This window comes from Microcebus murinus, chromosome 10 (assembly GCF_040939455.1).
Source record: "Microcebus murinus isolate Inina chromosome 10, M.murinus_Inina_mat1.0, whole genome shotgun sequence".
NCBI lineage: Eukaryota > Metazoa > Chordata > Mammalia > Primates > Cheirogaleidae > Microcebus > Microcebus murinus.
Window position 1 is genome coordinate 41,078,943 of NC_134113.1, and position 18,345 is coordinate 41,097,287.

The following is an 18,345-nucleotide window of genomic DNA, read 5'->3' on the forward strand; positions in this document are numbered from 1 at the left end:
GTGAAAGACTATTTTTTTTATTGTCTTAAAATGAGATTCTATTACAAAGCATTTGGCCTTTAGTTAAGGTTTATATTTTTAAAAAATAAAGCATAGCTATATGTGTTTATTTTATGCAATGTATTATATTTAAATATACTCCATGTGTGGGAACAGTTACAATCAGTTAAAGATTTAAAAACTCCCATTTTATGTTAAAGATACCTTATTAATTTGCCTTTGCTTTAAGGCTTTTATTTTACTAAATGCTACCAAAGTAATAAGTTTTAAAAGATGGGATATTGGTACAATATTACAACAATTTTCCCCACATTGTTATTACAATGCTTTTTTTAGCATTAAAAAAAATTCTTGGGTCCCATATGCTTATAGTATTCATTGATTGATAAAATGCATAGTGAAAAAATACTGCTATGAATAAAAAATGCTTTTAAATGAATTTTTTAGTCGTAGGAATATATATGTATGTATATTTGTAATATTATATATTAATATATAGAGAGACCATATCCCATAAATTGGCTATAAGGAAGTCTGTGTTTCTTTGTCATTTACTGTAATGCTAAAAGTGAATGCATTTGGCAGGTGGAGGTTGGGAGGGCTTTTTAAAATAACATTTTTACATTTTATACCTTTGCAAGGTAAAACTGCTTTTAAATTTAATAGTTGAGTTAAGTCTTTAAAGGAACATTGAAATAGCCTCAAAAATGAGTGTGTTCACAGGTAGTTCTTGGAACATTTTAAGGATTTCAGCTCTTGATTTGATCTTTTTGGGCATCAAAGCAGCAGGCAAAATCGGGACTTGATTAAATGCTAAGCATTCTTCCAAGTTTGAGGGTTTCTTTGAGTCTGGAGCAAGGAAAAGCTTAGAGTTTCGATACTCAAAATTGTAAAATTGAACATATTTTTATCATTGTGAACATGTCAATGGCAGAACTGCTTCTGTAGAACATGAAGATGATATAATCACTCAAGAAGCCAATGACAGGCTGGTCATCAAGGCCATTCAAGGTATGTGTCATTACTATGCTCTCAAGCAGTTTGAACTTTCAACCTTTTTTGTTTGTACTCAGTAAAATAGTATTTTCCAGATATTTCTCAGTGGCACTTTCTATTTGCCTATTTTACAAATATATTTTTAGAAAATATTTCTGTATTTAAAATATTTTATTTATTTATTGGAAATATTTTAGGATTACTCCTGCTTTAATTGTCCTAACTGAATAACTAGTATTATGTGAATTGTAAGTTTACTAATTTTAGACATTACTAGGTAATACAGGTTTTACTCATGAACTGAATAAAATGTAACAGGGATTTTTGTAACATAATACTTGTCTGGCATATTAGATGGTATCCTAAAGAGATTTGTGGTGGCCTGGTATAAAAGAAAAAAAATGCTAGACTGGAGCCAGATTTATCTTTGGACTCTGCTGTTCAATAGATGTAAGACTTAGGTGAAATCCCTCATATGTCTTTCTTTACCTCTAAAATGCGGGTAATATACCTCTCTAATTAACTTTTCAGGGTTGTTGTAGGTATTAACAATAAATAAGATATATGTCAGCTCTGGATGCTAAAACATTTTACAAATTTTGTTTCTAGAGTCCAATTTTTTTTTTTTTTTTTTTTTTTTTTTGAGACAGAGTCTCACTTTGTTGTCCAGGCTAGAGTGAGTGCCGTGGCGTCAGCCTAGCTCACAGCAACCTCAAACTCCTGGGCTCGAGTGATCCTCCTGCCTCAGCCTCCCGAGTAGCTGGGACTACAGGCATGTGCCACCATGCCCAGCTAATTTTTTCTCTATATATCAGTTGGCCAATTAATTTCTTTCTATTTATAGTAGAGACGGGGTCTCGCTCTTGCTTAGGCTGGTTTTGAACTTCTGACCTTGAGCAATCCGCCCGCCTCGGCCTCCCAAGAGCTAGGATTACAGGCGTGAGCCACAGCGCCCGGCCTAGAGTCCAATTTTATAGCCATTGCAGTATACTAGGCTCTGATTCCTTTGTTGGATCTCCTAGTCTAGAAGGGAGAAAGGTATTTCTTGTGTATTACTTGTGCGATAAGTAATAACAGTAATTAACATATAATTTATGAATTTTGGTGAATCCTGATTTATAAAGATAAGGGAAGTCCTAGTAAGAAGGCAAGAAACAGATTTGAAAGTTGTCTGAGATTGGTATTTGAACTCTCAAATATTCTTGATGCCATTGTTAGTAAATAGTTTTCTCTATTCTATCATGGTTAATTATTAAAGGTAGTGACATTTGTTCTTTTCTCTAATGTATTATATCCAATAACTGCTTTAGTAAGTAAGTTTACTAATATTTTCTTAAGTAAATATGGAAAAAATTCCATTAAGTGAAATAACTGAGCTAGAAGGAGATTGCCAGGCACCTAAGAAAGTAACCTCTTAGGAATTTCTGAAAGGAGGGGTTACCTTAAACATATAAGTATAGGACAGTGTTCCAAAGCCTTGATGCTACTTAACATACAACTTACAATTTGAAGATTTCAAACTGTTTAAAAAATGTTGAACAGATTAATTTTTGAGCGACTTGCCTGGCATCAATTTTGTAGTTCAGTTGATAAACAACAAAGACAAGGAAAAAGGATTAAAGATGTGGGTGTGGTTAGATAAAGAAATCAGATAATAAACACCAAGGTCTTATTTGTAACATTTAGGTTATTTTCTTGCTGATAAAGTCAAACATTATTTTCCTGTATTTAAAATACAACACTTTCACCACACAGTGGTGCTATAGTTCTGGCATATTTGCATGTGATTTTATATTTAATTCTCTTTATTAAAACTATTCTGTTTTCCAAAACCTTTTGTCAGTCATACACAAGGTTTGGTTGAATATTCACATGCCTTATTTCAGTTACATCAACTTTAATTTTCTTACAAGACAGATAACTGTAGCTTGATGCATTCACGCATAGAACAGTTAGTTTTCGTTTGGCTTTTTGTTGAATAGATGTGCTAAAAGAAAAACTACATAAAAGAAGTGTTCGTATTTTGACTGGATTGGGAAGATATTTTCAACAATTGGACAAGGAAAGAAATGGATTTTTAGATAAGGCAGATTTTAAGCAAGCTCTAAAAGTATTTCAGTTACAAGTGTCTGAAAAGGTATGTACCATAGAAAATTCTCTGTAGCAAATAAGATATAATTTTTGGGTGTCATTATTCACTTTTTAACTGAAATTTTAGTAGTTCATTTGTTTTCTCTTTTATACCCTATTATCACTGTTAAACCATCAGGCAATAAGTTCTGTTGATTTTTAAAATTTCAATATTCCTCTATCACATAGTTATTAAGAGCCTAATAGCCAGGTGTTGTGCTAAGCTTTGAGACAGCATGCTCTGTACTCTGAAGATCTTCGTAATTGAAGGAGAATGAAAATAAAACAAAATATATGTGAAATAGAGAATGTTTTTTGAACACATGGGATGGGTAACTAATTCCAAACCAGGTTATGGGGAAGGAGAGGGAAGATCATGGAAGGATTCCTGGAGAAGATACAATCAAGCTGAGTTTTGAAGAATGAGGAGGAATTAACCAGACAAGAGACAAGGAGGAGAGTGGGTCAGACAGTGAGTATTTCCTTAAAAGGAGAAGCATATGTTAAGGCTTGAATTAAAAAGGGGAGTGCGGCCTGTTCCCCAAACTGCAAATGGTTATCTTCACACATACTGTTCCCTCTGCTGTGAGTAATCTTTCACTAGGTCTTCGCATGCTGGATTTTCTCAACATTCAGCCCACAGCTTTCTCTCCCAAGAGCACTACCCTGACACTGTGTCTAAAGGAACACCTCCAGCTGATCCCTGGTCCTTTCTGTACCAACTTCCTGTTTCATATTTTTCATGCCACTTTGTACATTTGTCTGGCTCTGCCTGCAAGTAGAATGTAAGTCCCATCTGGGCAGGGACCAATCAGGGTGCTTCTGGGTTCCTGCTCTTTTTCTAGCACCTCAAATAGAACCTGACATGTGGCAAGTGCTAAATAAATAGACAATGCATTATTTTGAATAAATAGATGTATGGAAGGAAGGAAAAGAGAAGAATGGAGAGAAATAAGTCTGATACATTAAAGTCTTGCAGGCCACACTAAGAAGTTTGTATTTTATTCTAAATGTATGTGAACTTGAAACTCATTTCCCTCAAGGATTTAAGATACAGGGCTCTCTTGCTTGCATTGTTCTCTTTTGCTTCCAATGGTTTTTGACATAGATGTAATGTATTAATATTTTGTGGAGGGAACATTGGAAATTGAATTTATGAGATTTAGGTTCATGTTCTAGCTAGCCTACTGCTTGAACTGTGTGATCTTGGACAAGTATCTTAACTTCACTGATTGACAGGCTTTGCCTGAGCAATTCAGAAGTAATTGCTATAGTCAGAGTTGCTTGGAGGCTCAAATGAAAAAATTACATGGGAATATGCCTTATCAACTGTAAAATTCTGTGCCAGTATGATGTTGTCTAATATTGTTCTGACATACCTGTCTTTTGGTTTTTTTATGATGTTTAATCTTGTGGCCCACCTACTGATACACACCAGGGATCGCCTAACTTCACCTCTTCCTTTCATAGATTAAAAAAATAAAACACCAGTAGGAAATTAGAGAGCTGTGGCATCTTTGTTCACAGTCATACAGGTGTGAATGGAAAAAATACACAACCTGTGTTTTTCCTCTGCTTTCACACCACAACAATCAACACAGAATATTTCTGTGACCAAAGGTGTTGTTGGGTTTCCTCACACACCAAGCATCAAACACTAGCTGTGTGTTCTGTAATCCAATTCAACCCTGACGCTGTCTACCTGGAAATGGCCTCAGATCCCAAAGGTTGAGGGCTCAGTCCCACAACACTGCACCCTCCCTTCCCCCAGATACCAGTTGCAAGTCTGGGCCTTCAGAACTTCTGACCGACCAGCTTCAAGTTGAGGTTCCCACAACCTCCTCTCTGGGTTTGACTGATTTGCTAGAGCAGGTCACAGAACTCAGGGAAACTTATGTCTAATGGTTTATTATAAAGAGTATTACCAAAAATACAGATGAAGAGATACATAGGGCAAGGTATGGAGAAGAGGCGTGGAGCTTCCATGCCCACCCTGGGTGTACCACCCTCCAGGAACCTCCGCTGTTCAGCTATTCAGAAGCTCTCTGAACCCTGTCCTCTTGGGCCTTTTATGGAGACTTCATGGGATAGGCATGATTAACAACCATGTAGGAATGTGATTAGAAAAAAAACAATATGATCTCATACTAACAGACTGAGTGGGGAAACTCAGCAAGGCCTGTCCAGATTTTTCTTGGCCTCCCTGTGCAGCATTCCTTCTTCCAGGATATAGGGCAGGACACCTTCCAAAATGAGAGTCTTAATGGCCTACAATCAGACAAACTAGGTCAGAGAATTTCTTTATTTATGGTCGGCTCTAAGAAAAATGAGGGAAGATTCCTGCCTTGGGAAGAGAAAGGAGCAGGTGAAAGGAAGGCATCAGAAGGTCAGAGAGAGAGCTTCTATTTTCTGAGGCCTGCTTCTGAGGCCTATGGTGCCCCAACATTATAACAAGACTGTGACGAGGGCTGCAGGAATTATGAACCAGGAACCACGGATAAACACACCCACACACACACACACACGTATTAAATCTCATAATATCACACACAAGTAATTAATAACTGATACAGAACTAGAATCCAGATAATATGGCTCCATCCAGCACTTTTTCTGCATTACCACAATACCCTTTTTGATTGGCTTGCTAAATTTTTATGATTGGATTTGGGAATAAAAGTACAATAATTATATAAGAATTCCAACAGAGGGTGAACATAGATTATGAAAATATAAGTAAGCTTGCCCTTTTTCTCATATATTTTAAATAATATTCTCTGTTTTTTTTCTGTAATATCACTGGAAACTGCTCATGCAATGATGAGAATATACAAAGGGCTCAAGAATAAGAACATAAAAATTACTAACCTGGGTCTAATTTTGTAACTAGAGAATGTTTGAGGGAAGGCATATTCGTTATCCCTGATTTGAAGTAAAAAAATGATATACACCCTAAATAGACTAATTTATGTGGAGATACTATCAATGAATTTACCTCAGCTTTTTTTCAACTGAATTATTTTCCATTCTGTACCATGACGTAGCAAGAAAGAGTTACATAAATTTGTTGCTAATTGTGTTAAACATCTTAAGTCTTGAAAATAACTTATTTTAAGCATCAAGAAGTATCTTTTAATTCTAGTGTTCCATGACTTGGGGGAGCAAATCTGTCTTCTCTGGTCTCTATTACTCATGATTTTAAAGGTCAAATTCATCTTTAATTCAACTGCATAGACACTTAAAGTCTTGCATAATAGACAGGGCATTATGATAGACCAAAAAAAGAAAAATGCATGGATTGTTGAGATTTGAGGGAAGGGAGGGCAACTGGAGATTTAGTTCTTCTAATTAAAGTTTTATTTGAAAAAATTAGAGGGAAGTGGAAGAGAATATTTTTTGAGTACTTATTATTTTCCAAGCACCTTACTAGGTGTTTTATTTACAGTCTCATTTAAAGCTAACAGCTTGATTGAAACATTGAAAATACATTTACCTGAGTTGGAGAAAATGCATGCTGTAATTTATTTGTTGTCAGGAACAATGTGAACAGCACTTTCTATCAAATAGTGCATTTGCCAAAGGCATAAATGGTAACGGTGAAGTGAACAAACTGGTATAAAGGATATATTCAAAATTACACTTTTCAGTGTAACTTATGGAGTGATATTAGAGTCATTCAAATCTATACTTTCAAGCATGAACCTAGCAAAAATACAATTAGTGGTTATAATGCTATTGGAGGCATTCCAGAATTTGAAATGACTTTTGAATTAATTACAGATCTAACACATTAAAAATAATTGAATATTCAAAACTGAGTAACTGATAACTATATATTTTGTATAGAAAGAAATACCATATTTTTTTGTATAGAAAGAAATTGAACTAAAAATGATAAATTATGTTACCGGAGTGTGGCGGGGGTGGGGGGCAGGGGGGAGATACAGAGAAAGGAGAGAAATTGGTCCAAGGGTACAAAGTTTCAGTTAGACAGTGGAGTAAGTTCTGGTGGTCTATTGCACAATATGGTGATTATAGTTAACAATAATATTTTGTATATTTCAAAATGGCTATTAAAAAAGTGATTTTAAATGTTCTCATCACAAAGAAATGATTAATATTTAAGGTGATGGATATGTTAATTTGCCTGATTTCATCATACCACAATGTATACATGTATTAAAACATTACATCGTACCTCGTAAATATATACAATTATCATTTGTCAATCAAAAATAAAACAAAACTTTAAGAAAGATAAATTTGTGAGCTATTGTCCCTCCTAAATGGCTCCTAATTTTAAAGAACTGTTCACAAAGTTCTCTTAAAATAGCTTTCTTGGCGGCTTTGATTGGATTTATATGTTACATTTTGAATTTTTTTATTAAATGAGCTATCTTATCTAGGGTTACAAAAGATGTAACAAAATACAACTATGATGATTTTATTGTGACCATATATGACTTAAAAATGTAACAGTGATCTCTGATTATTTCTAGGATTTTGAGTCTTTATGGCTAATTCTGAATGCCAATGGTAATGGCAATGGCAAAGTTGATTACAGAGAATTCAAACGTGCCATTTTTGGTGAAATGAATGAATATAGGAAATCATTTGTTCGAAAGGTAACTGTGTTAAGTAATCTTTGAAACTGTTACTTTTAATAGATTTTTAGGTTTATTATTTTAAAACTATAATGAATTACCATTTAAAATGTTTTAAATCTATTTTATTTACCTGTAATGTATGTTGGGTTTAGTAAAACACAAAGCAAACAAGCACATACTCATATAGATATACCCAGAATAAAGCAAAATAACTTATGCATATGTTTTAGAAAAATATTATAAAATGAAAATAAAATTTGAAATCGAATCTTGGTTAATAAATTACTAGCTCCATATAGTGCTGCTTCCATAAATTAGTAGCTACATGGCTATATGCATTATAAAATATCTCTGAGCTTCAGTTTCCTATCTCATATAGTTAGGATTAAAAGAGTTAATAAATATAAAATTCTTAGTGTTAGTGCTCAATATATTTTATTTTAGAATCAACATTAAAAAATGTTTCTCTGGTTTTTATCATATGCATGCTAAATATTAACATGAAGATTAAAATGATCATGTTAGATTAGAATTAAAAACAGGAGCCTTGATTGTTGTAGGAAACTACAAGTTACTAGGGTTCTGGTAGCCATTTTTAGAGTATGGTTTTGAGCAATGTAGTTCTCCTTTTTTTTTTGCATATGTACATAATGTAAAATGTATATGCAACTAATGTTGAAACACAGCTATTCTGTGTAGAGTAGTATAAACAATTATATCAAGTATAAATCTCAAATAGAAAATGAAAATCTCTACTTTTACTGGCCAAGAGATACTACAAAAAACTTAAATTAAACAAAATTGGCACATAATGTTTATAAATTTGTACTTATTTGTAATTTACATGTCCTGCTGATTGGTCATAATAGAAACTGGAGGCTTGTCTGTTTCATAAATCTTGGTATAGAGAATAAATCTTGGTAAAGGAAGAGTTATAAAGGGCTGTATTCATTTGCTTGGGCTACCATACCAAAATCCCAGAGACTGGGTGGCTGAAACACAGAAATTTATTTTTTTTTATAGTTCTAAAGGCTAGAAGTCCAAATACAAGGTGTCAGCAGGTTTGGTTTCTTCTGAAGCCTCTCTCCTTGTCTTGCATATGGCCACCTCTTCACTGGTTCTCACATCGTCCTCCCTTTGTATGTGTTGTTTGTGTCCCACTCTCCTCTTATGAGGACACCAGTCATATTGGATTGGGGCCCACCCTAATGATTCCATTTTGACTTAATTACCTCTTTAATGGCCCATTTTCCAAATAGTGTTGTATTCTGAGGTAGTAGGAATTAAGATTCAACATATGACTTTTGGGAGAACACAATTAATTCTACAACAGGTACCATATTTCTGTGAACTCAATGTTGTGAATAAACAAACTTGATTCTAGTTTTGACTCTTCTGCAAGTATGGGATATTGCTTTGGGTAGCTTGTATATTTCTATGTACCCAATCTTCTTCCTGGAAGGAGGTTTTGGGTGCAGCTGAGCACCCTAGTGACTGTGTGGGTGCAGCTGAGCGCCCTGGTGACTGTGTACCAACGAGAGGTGCGAAAAGCCAGTGAGAGGTGCGAAAGGTGCAGTCTGAGCATACAGGAAACCGCAACCGCAGACTCTCTCTCACCTTTGCAGCTTACACAAGGACGTTGCTTTCTATTTGGGGAAGGGGGGCTACTTCAGTACTTGGGGCTTAGGGAGGGCTTGGGGAGCATATATAAGCCTGAGGTTGCCTAGCCTCGGGGCCCCCTCTCACATCTCTGGGTCCGCCATCACCCAGACTCCAGAGTGTGGATCCACAATAAAGCTGTGCATCTTGACCCGGAGCTATATTTGTGTGCCGAGTCTTCTTGCCCTGGGGAGGGCAACGCAAGTTGGCCCTTCCACTTCCCAGTGAAATAATTTGTGATATCAGACTTGCACTGAATTACAGGAGTAAAACAAGTAGCATTTCAAAAGGTAGTGTTAAATTTCAAGAAACAGAGCAACAAAACTCATTTAAAATATATTTCACTTTCTCATTAATTTTAGTAATGAAACATTTTCAAGCTCATTTCTTGAGTTAAATAGTCCACCTGGCAATTTGTTATGGCTGTTTATAAGTTTCATGTAAATCCTAGACCTGGAAGTTACTCAAGAGGTCTTTTACCCAACTCTTCAGTTTGCATTGGACAGCCAGGAAAACAGAGGTTGAGTTGCTCTCTTAAGGTCAGGATGCTAGAAAGTGGTAGAACTTTCTAATTGACTACAAGTTTCCTAATATCTTGCTTCAGTATCTTTTCTGTTGTATTTATTATGCTTCTTTCAAATACTATTAGGTTGATGCAAAAGTAATGCGGTTTTAGTCTTGTTGAAATGTGCTGTTTGATATTGGAATACATTTTTTAAAAAATGTTATGTCACACATCATTTTAATGTGCATCTCTTGCTTTATGTTTTTTTGCTCATGACATATTACTTGCCGTTTATTTTATATTTATTTTTAGACTATGGAAATGATGTTAAACAAAAAGCAAATTCGAGTGATTTTCTTTTAGGGGTCGTAAAGCAGCAGAGATAACTCATAACATCAGCAATGCATTTAGCCCAGGTGTTGCTAACGAAGGCACAGTGCAGCGGTGGTTCAAGAAGTTTTGCAAAGGAGATGAGAGCCTTGAAGATGAGGAGTGCAGTGGCCAGCCATCAGAGGTTGACAACAACCAATTGAGAGCAACTGTCAGAGCTGATCCTCTTACAACTACACGAAAATTTGCCAAAGAACTCAAGGTCACCATTTTATGGTCGTTGGGCACTTGAAGTAAATTGGAAAGGTGAAAAAAGCTCGATAAGTGGGTTCCTCATGAGCTGACAGAAAATAAAAAGCAAATCGTTGTTTTGAAGTATCGTCTTTTATTGTAACAACAACAACGAACCATTTCTCTATTGGATGTGCAAGAAAAAGTGGATTTTGTACGAGACTACTGGTGACAACCCACTCAGTGGTTGGACCAAGAAGCTCCAAAGCACTTCCAAAGCCAAACTTGAACCAATAAAAGTCATAGTCATTGGTGGTCTGCTGCTGGTCTGATCCACTACAGCTTTCTGAACCCCGGCGAAACTATTACACCTGAGAAATATGCTCAGCAAATCCATATGATGCGCTGAAAATTGCAATGCCTACAGCCAGCATTGGTCAACAGAAAGGGTCCAATTCTTCTCCACAACAACGCCTGACTGCATGTCACAAAACCAACACTCCAAAGTTGAATGAATTGGGCTATGAAGTTTTGCGTCGTCTGCCATATTCCCCTGACCTCTGGCCAACTGACTACCACTTTTTCAAGCATCTGACAACTCTTTGCAGTGAAAATGCTTCCACAACCAGCAGGATACAGAAAATGCTTTCCAAGAGTTTGTGGAATCCTGAAGCACAGATTTTTATGCTACAAGAATAAACAAACTTATTTCTCATTGGCAAAAATGTGTTGATTGTAATAGTTCCTATTTTGATTAATAAAGATGTGTTTGAGCCTGGTTATAATGATTTAAAATTCATGGTCTGAAACCACAATTACTTTTGCACCAACCTAATAGTTTGGTGCAACTAAACTTTTCAACTGTTTTGTTCATAGCTCAGAAATAGCCTACCGCAAAATAGAAAATTGGTTCTCATGTCTAATGATTTTGTTAAAATATATAAAATTTCGCTCTTTATTTAGGCCTTTATGAAACTAGATTGCAACAGAACTGGACGTGTGCCTATTATAGACATAAGAAAATGTTATTGTGCAAAGAAGCATTCTCAAGTAATTTCAGGTAATTATTATGAGTCAAAATACATTGGATTTCTAAAATGTTAGTTAATAAAAGTAATATCTTTAAATAATATTAACTTAAAGCATAGACTGAAGCCATTAGGAAGGAAATAAACAATTTTTGTAAACCAGAAACTTGACAGCTATTTGTCCTTCTTCATTTAAAAATTCTTGGGTTTATTGTCTGTACTTATGTGTCTCTTTGATATTTATAATCGATATAGAACTCTTATTTTCTGCTTAGGAGATCCTGAGGAATTTAGGTTAAAAAAAATTAGAGAACAGGTAATTATGTGTGCAGGTTCTCAGACTTAGTTTTACTATATTTGCTTATACAGTTATTTATACTTGAGTATTTAAGGTAGAATGAGGGAGTGTATTTCTCTGTGGATGGGAGAATACATACAATGACCATTTTCTATCAAAATTTGAGGTTATAGTAAATTTCTCAAAGTTATCCTAGAGATTCATTTCCTACTATATTTCTTCTAACTATATTTTTTACATAATTGATTTATAAATGCATTCTTATTATAAAGAAAACATTTGATCACCACAACTCCTCTTTCATTCCATTCCCTTCATAAAAGTAAAAATTATCTTTTAACATATATATTTCAGTCCTTGAAAGGACTGACATGAAAGGTGCACTAAACATTGTTATGTAGTTTGCATTTTATACTCAATGATGTGATTTGGGGCTCTTTCCATGTTAATCCACATTGAGTCCACCTTATTTTTATCTGCTACATATTATTCTTTTTATAAATAAATATACTACAATTTAGCTAGCCATTCTTGTATTGGCAGGCTTTTAATTTCTGATTATTGGTATATAATCAACAAAGCAGCATATGCTTATTTGTGACTCCCTAGGTCTGTTTTCTACTGTTTCCCTGGGGTGATATTAATACCTAAGAATGAATTGCTTACTTGGGAATAGTAAGTAAAATTAGTAAGTAAAATGGTAAATAAAAAAATCTACATTTAAAATTTAAAATGCACATTTCCTCAGGCTAGGGGCTGCATGGTGGGGACGGCGACATGGGATGGCACTCACATACGGCACTACAGCCCTGGCCCTAGGAAACCCACATTTTAAATTTTCAATGCTATTCCCAAATTACATTGTAAAATGGCTATACTAAATAGCACTTCCATTCTTTGGAGAATTCCTCCACAATTTTGTGAACAATTTGGCTTTTGCTCATGTGATAGGTTAAAAAGAAGCCATTTTATTTGCATTTTCCTGGCTACTAGGGAGGTTAAACATATTTTCATATAATTATTGGTCATTTTTTCATCTTTTTATGAGTATTTATGACCACATTTTGTGAATGGTTTCTTTTCAATTTATGATTTTAATTATATACTATTAAATAGCATAAAATATTATTACTGCAGAAGTTTATTTCTTAATATTAAAAGAAGAAACCCTGTAATTATTTTGGTTTCTTATCATCATTAACCCTTGTATATCGTTTATTTTTTGTCATTTATTTATTTGTTCATTGGCATCTGTCTGAGCATGGAGGTTTACTTATTATTTTTAATTGTGAAGTGAAAGAAAAACAATAGATTTGGTTATGAAGGTTAGAGCTAATCATCACTGGCTTCCCAATTTCTAACTATTTATTTCAAATCAAAATATTTTACTTTGCTTATTAAGGACTTTAAATTAAAACAGTTACCATAAGAGAATTTTTAGTGTTATTCAGTTGTCTTTGGTATATTTTTTCCCTTTAAACACATCATCCTCTTTGCTTCTTTCTCTTTAATTGGTCATGCTAAATATAAGAACAAAGTAACTAAATAGTTTACTCATTTCAAAATTAGGTGATTTCAACATGGTGTATTTTTTCTTTTTGTCTTTTCTCATCTAATAATTAGGTTGCTTAAGTAGCTTTAGTTTATTATGTGTCATTAAATTTTTGATTAGGATTTTGTTTTTGTTGTTGGATAAGCCTTTGTTAGCTTCGGAAATTCCATAATTTGTCTTTGTATTCACATTAGGGACAACAATCTGGCAAGCTAAATAATCTTAAAAGAGGAAAACCTGTTACTGTATTTAGAAAAAGAAAAAAAACTATTATTATTTATTTTTACATTATAATCTGTTCATATGCCCATCTCTAGGATATACATTGTTTATAATTTATAATTAATTTCAAGTTAAGACTTTTATACTATATATAATTTAATTTTAGCTCTAGAGGATATTCACTTTTTTATAAATTAAATCATTCATTAGGATAAAGTATTTTAAGGTTTCATAGAAATGGGATACCCCAAATATATTTCTGTGAAATAGTATTAGAAATATAATGTTTATTGTTGTAAATATTTTCTGGTCTTTAAGAGGAACAAAAGAAATTTAGTTACAAATGATGGAAGGTAGGTGTTTCCTGGGTATGTATTTTTTGGGGTGTGGAAAGTATTTAAAGGAAGTATGGAATTCTTGACTATTTGAAATATAAATTTAAATAAGAAATGCTTTTCTTAGAAAAAGTGTGTTAAAACTCATGTGTTCCAAGGTATAGATGGTATACAGAGAGAGAAATTTCTCCTGACAAAATTTACGTTTTTATATACATTAAATCTTGATTAATATGTAGACTTGACTAACAATTACAAATTCACTTTATTGTTTTATATTAACATTTATACATAGCACAATTATTTAGTCCTTTTTCATTAACATGTTTTTCATTGAACACTTTGTCCTCTACTTCTCATGTTTTTAAAAGACAGCAAACTTTTTGATACCTAAAGTAGATTTCATTCCTGTAGTTTGAAAGGCAGTTTACAATGCATTATTATCTAAGTCTACTAGAAAATCTCTGGTTTGTGAAAAAAAAAAAATCAAACTCTCACTCTAATTTTGTCCACTCCATTAGACAAAGATTTGAATGGTATTCCCATTGAAGCCTGTTATTTAAAATGAAAGTTAACTTTAAAATGTTTCAGAGGGTCACATAGGTTTTCTGATCCTTTTTCTACTATTATATAGCCTCTCTTTATTCTCTTTTGAGTATTAGCTGACCAACTTTAGCCTCCTTTCATCTTTAATTTCTCTCATTAAAAAATTTATGATTTAAAAAAATGAGTTCTATGCTAGAATCCTGGGGATGGATCAGTGTAAGAGAGAGAGGGAGGGGCAGGGAAGGAGTGGCAAATTAATGAGATGAATTAATTCTAGTTAATGTTTAAATAAGTTGGAGAGTAGTTTGACATAAGATTTCAAACTGTTGAAAAGATTTCATTAGACTGTTCTTTTATTATCATTAGTCATTTTATTGAACTTTTAAGAAAACTGTTTCATAGTGCTATTTTACAGGCCATTCCACAGAGGAAGAAATCAAATCATCATTTCTAGAAACATTAAAAGATACCTGCAGCAAGTCTGATGAAGTGTCATATGGCGAATTTGAAGATTACTATGAAGGTTTAAGTATTGGGATAGCAGATGATGAAGATTTTGTTAACATCTTACGTACTCCGTGGGGAATTTAGTTTTAAATGATGAATATGTTATCAGCACTAAGCATTTTACTGGAGAAATGAATTGAATGTAAAGTATGATAAAACACTGGAGAATATAGTTTTCTAGTACTCCCTTTATTCTGTTTTTTTCTCAAAAAATTTGAGTCCAGAATGAGAAATATTCAGAAAGATAGATATAGGAGTATGTGTGTATGTGCGTGTGTGTTTGTGCATGTGTATGCATGCTCACATGTCTATAAATTTATAAAGTTATGTCTCCTTGGTTTATTACTTATCGTGAATATATTTTAGAGGGTTTTTTTTTTATTAGCCTCAATAGAAAAGTTACATCTGCATCAAACTATATGAGAACATCTACAGAGTAATCAAGTTTCTTGTCCTTTTACTTTTTTTTTTTTTTTTTTGCTACCTCTTCCTCAGAATATTTGTCACCATTCTTAATGTCATGAATTGGAACTGGCCCAAAGCCAATGAGACTGAAATAGGTCAACATGTTTTAAACATATGAAAATGTTAAAGGAATTAAAGGATATGCAAAAGATATTTTTCAAGCAATGCAATTTTAGATGTTTTTTGTATTCCAAATATTTAGAATGATGAGGATAAACCATGTAATGCCCATTTAAACACTGGCTTGTCTTATAAATTTTTGTCTTCTAAATTATATACTATTGTTTGTTCAACAGAGCACAATGTAGTTATTCTAGTAACCAGTTATGGTCTTTCTTTTATATTTTGGTCTTTCTTTATATATGGTCTTTCTTTATATTTAATTTAACTTTTATTGTATATTTAGATCTAAGGGATAATTTAGCAATTCTTACCCTAAATGGAAAAGCATATTTTGTGTCCAAAAATGAACGTATGATATTCTAACCATCTCTTTTTGGAATAGCAAACAACTAAATTATATCTTTCTAAATATATATTATTTAATGTTTAGATGCATTGTATTATAATCATTCTTTCTAAATTCTCTATTCCATACTTCTCCCTGGGAATATAGAGAGAAGAGATAACTTTATGAGTCATTTACAAACTCATACTTTTAATTTTTATATCTTAATATAACATAAATTAGAAAAAAATAAGTGGTTCAAAACTGAAAATACATACTTTGTAGAATATCACTTTATCCATTTATACTTGGCAATGCTATCAAAGGTGTGATATATATGAACTCAATAAATTCGAAGTCATAATTTTCAAGATTTGAGGAGGTACTAAAACTTACTACTAAAATATCAGAAAGAAAATATGTACAAACCTCTTAGTGCTATTTTCACTAAATTTTTTATTTCTTGGCATTTTTATTTCAGTTAGATTATTGAAATTAAACAATATGCTAGAAGAAGTTTTGGCAGAAATTAGTCTATAACTATTTCTAAGTCATATTTTTTTCTTGGAAAAATTCATCCAACCCTCTTAAACCCTACAAATTGTTCTTGTGTTAAAATGACTAATACTATGGGTGCTCAATATGCATATAGTATTTTTAGCTGATAAATTTTTATGTAGCTCTCCTTAACAAAAACCTATTCTTAAAGTGGATACACCATATTTTCTTGTGAATATAACCAGAAAATGTATAAGCTGTCATATTGTAAAAAAAAGAGAGAGAGAAGGTACTTCTGGAATTTAATATCTTAGTATGACAACATACTCATTATTAACCTTTATCTTCTTGATATAAATATTCACATGTAGTTATTTGTAGGAAACACCTCTACTTCTGAGATATAAGTTTTTATAATTAATTCATTATTTTATATCATTGTTTCCATGTAGAGTTAGAAAATACATAATCAATATATGTTTTTGTTAGAATTGGTGACACAATAAATCATTCTGCTTTGAATTTGCCTCACTGCCTGCATTCTTCATTGACTTTGGTATAGTAAAATGTTATTTAATATACAATTTAATAGCAGAGCATTTAATAGAAGTGACATTTTCAAACATGCACAACATAATATTTGATTTTTTAAATCTTATTCTTAATGGTCTTCAAGATTCTAAATTATCATTTAAATAACTAACATCTTAAACTATATTTTGTCATGTTGTTACATGAATTTTATAGGTTTGGCTTATAGATCTCTAGACCTTTGAAAGTTACTTTTGCTTGTTGTGGTCTAGAATTTGTTTTTTAATTAACCATACTATTTATGGAATTATATACATTGATTTTATTGTTTTTATTTCTATAAATAAAATTCTACATAATTTTCAGGAAAAACACATTTTATTAGAAAGCAAGGGATATTAAATAGGAATTTTAGCTATATTTTAATGGAAGGAAGATATATATTTGCATAATGGAATAATTATAGTTTGATTAAAATGTCCCTGTTTTAAGTTTTATAATATATAAATATATGACTTAATGAGCCAGTGATTCTCCATAGAGACCATCACTTAGAATAATTCATAATTTTGATACCACTTACTACTTTTGACTTCTCGTGAGTCTAAGTTGTTGACGATTACTTTAGGAGAGAATTGTGTACGATGGGCTATGTTTACTGCAGGTTGTTTAACATACCCTTTCATGAGATTATAGTTTGTAGTGCTTGCAGAAATAAAATATGTACCCTGATAAACCGTAATTACCCCTCGGTTGACCGGTAAGGACAAACACTATAGTGAAATTGCTTAAAGAAGTAGAAGGGAATGAGCCTCTATAACACAAGCCATGCAAAAGAAGACCAAAGAGAATCCAAAGAGTTGACAGGGATGTATCAGTATCCAATCATGAGAAGTAGCTCTTGTCATATCCTTCCATTTTTAAAGTTATACAACTTCAAAGGAAAACTTATTTATTGGATGTGTTTCATATAATAAAAAATAAATGCCTCATATGGGAGCCACTGTAAATTTAATCATTATTTGTTGTCAGTCACTCATTTGTATGTGGTAAGTAGCACTATCCATGCAGCTGCCCAAGGCTCTGAGATATTCCAGGTGTTTCTCCCACTCCATATATCCACTCATTCTCATGTCCTATGGGCTCACACTTTTGAATCTGTCTCTTTCACTGTTTCCAATGCTTATGCCTTGGATTAAATTTGTGCCACTTCTCAGGTGTATTGCCCCTTCATCAACTCTGCCTCCTCCCCAATCCTATTTCAACCCATCCTACATGTGGATATTGGGATGATCTTTTAAAAACTTGCATAACTTCCTGAATAAAATTCTTCCTGATGACCCATATCTTTCAGAAAATTCAAACTCTGATCTTAACACATAAAACCTAAATGATATGGTCTCCTTAAGCTCATCTGTATACACTCAGCTTACTCCCCACACTCCTTCAGCCATTCT

General features: G+C 33.0%; 1 protein-coding gene across 1 annotated transcript in view; it reads left to right on the plus strand.

Moving 5' to 3' along the window:
* Nucleotides 1-16,737, plus strand: part of CAPS2 (calcyphosine 2) — a 47,775-nt gene extending 31,038 nt beyond the window's left edge. Inside the window, 5 exon segments of the mRNA XM_012751028.3 lie at nucleotides 935-1,011; nucleotides 2,979-3,133; nucleotides 7,626-7,751; nucleotides 11,422-11,518; nucleotides 14,855-16,737. Coding sequence (XP_012606482.2) covers nucleotides 935-1,011; nucleotides 2,979-3,133; nucleotides 7,626-7,751; nucleotides 11,422-11,518; nucleotides 14,855-15,030 — 631 coding nt within the window. The 3' untranslated portion in view covers nucleotides 15,031-16,737.
* Nucleotides 16,738-18,345: the final 1,608 nt, after the last annotated feature.